The sequence below is a fragment of the Etheostoma cragini genome, chromosome 1, assembly GCF_013103735.1.
Source record: "Etheostoma cragini isolate CJK2018 chromosome 1, CSU_Ecrag_1.0, whole genome shotgun sequence".
Lineage (NCBI taxonomy): Eukaryota > Metazoa > Chordata > Actinopteri > Perciformes > Percidae > Etheostoma > Etheostoma cragini.
The window spans coordinates 5,086,617-5,090,304 of record NC_048407.1 but is presented as its reverse complement, the minus strand read 5'-3'; the positions used below and the strand labels follow the sequence as shown (position 1 = coordinate 5,090,304).

Genomic DNA, 3,688 nt, shown 5'->3' with positions numbered 1-3,688 from the left:
ACAAAGTGTACTGTACAGTTGCTATCTTCGCTTGAACAATTATGTTTGCTTTCACACCTGCCTCATTTAGTCCAGTTGAATTGCACAGTTGGTTTCGTTTTGGGCAGGTGTGAATGCAGCAATCACACTCGGATGCGCACCAAAAGCAGACCAAAAAAGCTTCTCGCTACGCTTTCAAACTTAGTGCCGACTTGATTTGACGTTGGAGCGCTACTCGGTTCGAGATGGACGGAATTCGTGTCCGAGATGACAGAAGTTACAACAACAGTATTTTACCGGAAAATGGCAGACAATTACAATCTACACAGGGTTTTTTTTTTCATCACTGCAGATCACACCCTAGAGCAGAGCCTATGTGTGTGTATGTTTAATGGATTTTATTTCCAAGCCCTCCTTTCCTTCCTCTTGGTGGGGTTGTCAGGCCCCCATTGCAAATAAGAATCAGTTTTTAATGACTTTGCCTGAAAAAATAGATTTGAAAAGTAATTTGTCCCAGGAGAACATGCTGATTGCCGTTGCATTGGCAATGCAAACAAAAGCCAGATGTTAGTGGGTTTTTAATGGGATGTTTGGCCAGTGGGAAAAGGGGTATTAGTTCAGCTGAGCAAACTCCAGTCTCTGATGAAGACCATGTTGAAATTCTGGAAAAAGCTGGTAAATTGACTTGAAGCTAAGTTAATATTTTGTCAAATGGGAGTCAATCTTGCACTTCTTCTCTCAAAAATAAGTTTACATTTTTATTAGTTTTGGAAATACAGTTACATCTAACAAATTATTTAACGGATTGATTTATAGATTCAGCACATTAATATAGAAGGAAACAAATATTTTCTCTGTAAAAGATAGTGGAGTAATGGCATCCTGAGAATAAAGCGCCACTCCCTAATGCATGCGTTGTAATCTGAGGTCTTTGCTTTGTTCTGACAGCCAATCCCGCCGCACGTGTGCGTAAGTGTGTGCGAGTGCCTTGTGCGTCGGTTCCAAACTCCGAAGGCGTCGTAATTTGATGAGTTGGGGGTACATGTGTGAAGTCAATCCCAGACCCCTTTTTCTGATTATCGACTACAGCCCTTTAAAAAATAAAATGCCAGTAGTTATAGTTAGGCTTGGTAATGTTGAAAAGCTAGAAAGATTGGAAAGTAGCATCTTTAAAACCAAATTAAAATGACTTTGTCAGCTTATTGTTGATGTTACACCCATGGCCTGATAAAGATCATATGTAGTGTACAGACCCTGAGCATACCATGGTCCAGAAGACGTATATGGTGAAGAGGGCCAGCGTGAGGACCAGCAGCCCCAGGGCCTCCATGGCGTTGGCCTGGTACAGGTCCATGGCTCCCTGGACACATAGCCATCCTGATAGGCTGGCCAGCGGCGTGATGAACAGGAAGCACACCGCATCGCCGCATAGGGTCCTCCGCTGCTGCTGCACGGAGGGAGCACACAACCACTGGGAAGGGGTAGGGGGGTGGGGGAGGCCGGTTAGAAGCACATCACAACAGCTCAATCTAAAGTCATTTTGGTCAGCACAGTGTAAAATATGGAGGGAAAATTGTAGACTTGGGGGGGGAGTAAAGCATTTGGCCAGCAGGTGGAGCTGAAGGATGGATCCTGTCAACTGTTGCATGCAGTTAGTATTATTGGTAATAGTGACTATAAAAACTTTAAATATCTAGTACACAAATGCTATCACACTACTACTACTAATATTATCATATGCTTTAATATAATACATATGACTATTAAACTGTGTTCTATTTTAATGTTATATCAGAAAAATGTATAATTTCTTCAGTGTCTAATGATAGTTTACTTAGAATTATTACCAAAGCCAACATGATCTAGAGGAAAATCTCGTACATGTCTCCCTACCCCAAGCTGTGTGAGAGTGTCAAGATGTAGTGTGAGTGAGTGGGAGCCGGGGTGGGTGGGACTAGCACTACATTGGTGTTCTGGGTGGATTAGCCTCGGGACATTTATCACAAAACTTCTTTGCTTTCATTGTCCCCCTTGTCAATTTGTTACTCTGTTCAATTCTTTGCAAAAAACAACCAAAAAGCCACTTTGAATTACAATGTGTGATAGCGATGTCACATGCAAACTGTACTACATTACTAATGTAAAAGATTGAAACCTGTGTCTGTGCATGTGTGTGCATGTGTGCGCATGTGTCCGGCGTTGCCTGACAGCAGGCTTATGGCCTTTTACCACGTAGCTTAACCTGGTGGAGAACCTGGTGCTTAATCAGCTGATTACTGGCTGTGATCACACATGAAACAGGAAGAGCAGGGAGACCGTGAGGCCACTAATACACTGGCCTGCACTGGGGGGGGGGGGGCACCGTCTAATCTGTCTCTCAGGCTAAGTGGCTTTAAGGGTGCAAAGGCTCCAGCTAACGGCAGCAGGTCCTCCAACGTGAAGGCAGCAACTCGCCAACAGGCTCCAACAGTTCAATATTTTGGCAAATACGCAAATTTTGTTTTTTGAGAGTGAGATGAGATCCGAGGCATGACACCGATAAAAATCTTCTCATCTTACTCTTGGAAAGCTGAATAAAAAGAAATGTTTGAGTGCATAATTCAGTGAATATTGTAAAAAAGAAAAATAATAGATGGTAAATTGATTCATTTATCTGTTAGAAAACTGTCATGTGACTGTTAAACAATTCAATTCAGTTTATTGTTACACGCATTATTTCCCTCATATACTATATTATTATCGGGTAATGATTAAAAATTGTTTTTAAATCTTTAAGAAACCATTTTTAAAACATCTATAAACATTACATAGATGGATGGACAAGATGTTCCTAACACGTTGTTGAGGGTTACTAGGGAAGCGTCTATAAACAATGTCTGGATGGTTATTATAAAGTTTGAAAACATGACTACAATACCTTGTTAAATACTTAATAAATACTTTGTAAACCATGTAATAGTTATTATAAAGTGTTACCCTTTTCAGCATGGCTAACACCTCACAATTCTGGCCATGAGTTTCTGTTGTGCGTGTGCTTTTTTCGCCTAGCAATATGTTCGGATTGCGGTGGCACTCGGATTGTGGCTGTGGCTGCTGCCGTGTACCTGCTCTCATAATTGGTCATAGTCCTGTTATCTTTACTCTTACTGTGATTGCCACGGTTCATCATGTCCTTCCATTGTCCCCGCTGGACCCAAGTTTTTCTTCGCTGCTGTTGCAACAGGTGCAATTTCTCTTGGAGGGAACTGTTCGGATCTGTAACTTTTACACTGTCTTCTAGACCTACTCTATCTGTAACCGGTCCTGAGATAACTTCTGTCATGATGAAACACTATAAAGACAATTAAATGAACTTTGATTTGAGCGGAAATAGAACAAGCAACAGCAAATCTACAGCTGCCTAATTCAGGATTTTTGTTATTATTCAAAGTGGCTGGTCCCTAACTGTATTAATGTACAGTTGGGGGACAATGTCCTTCAGTCAGTGAGGGCTTTTACATATATTCAGTCTATTTTAGTGGCTTTAATGGACATCGCCTGTGAAACATGCTAAAGAAGGCCGTCCTCCCATAAATGTCTGTTTGGCAATAAAAGTATTTTTGTAGTGCTCCCCAAAGTACTTGTGTGTTTTATTGGACCATATCACATATAGATATTTCTCAATGAGTATCATGCTTTCCTTAAATAAGTCACTGGCCTGCAGCTGAAT

The 3,688-nt window shown here is 41.2% G+C and overlaps 1 protein-coding gene across 3 annotated transcripts in view; it reads right to left on the bottom strand.

The window, feature by feature from the left end:
• zgc:158785 (uncharacterized protein LOC791214 homolog) overlaps positions 1–3,688 on the bottom strand; it is a 7,956-nt gene that overhangs the window by 960 nt on the left and 3,308 nt on the right. For all 3 annotated transcript variants that reach the window (XR_004656163.1, XM_034868173.1, XM_034868179.1), the window contains one exon: positions 1,204–1,450. Coding sequence is in view for 2 of the 3 variants with exons in the window: in XM_034868173.1 (XP_034724064.1) it covers positions 1,214–1,450 (237 nt within the window). In the remaining variant the exon portion in view is untranslated. The remainder of the gene's footprint in view (positions 1–1,203; positions 1,451–3,688) is intronic.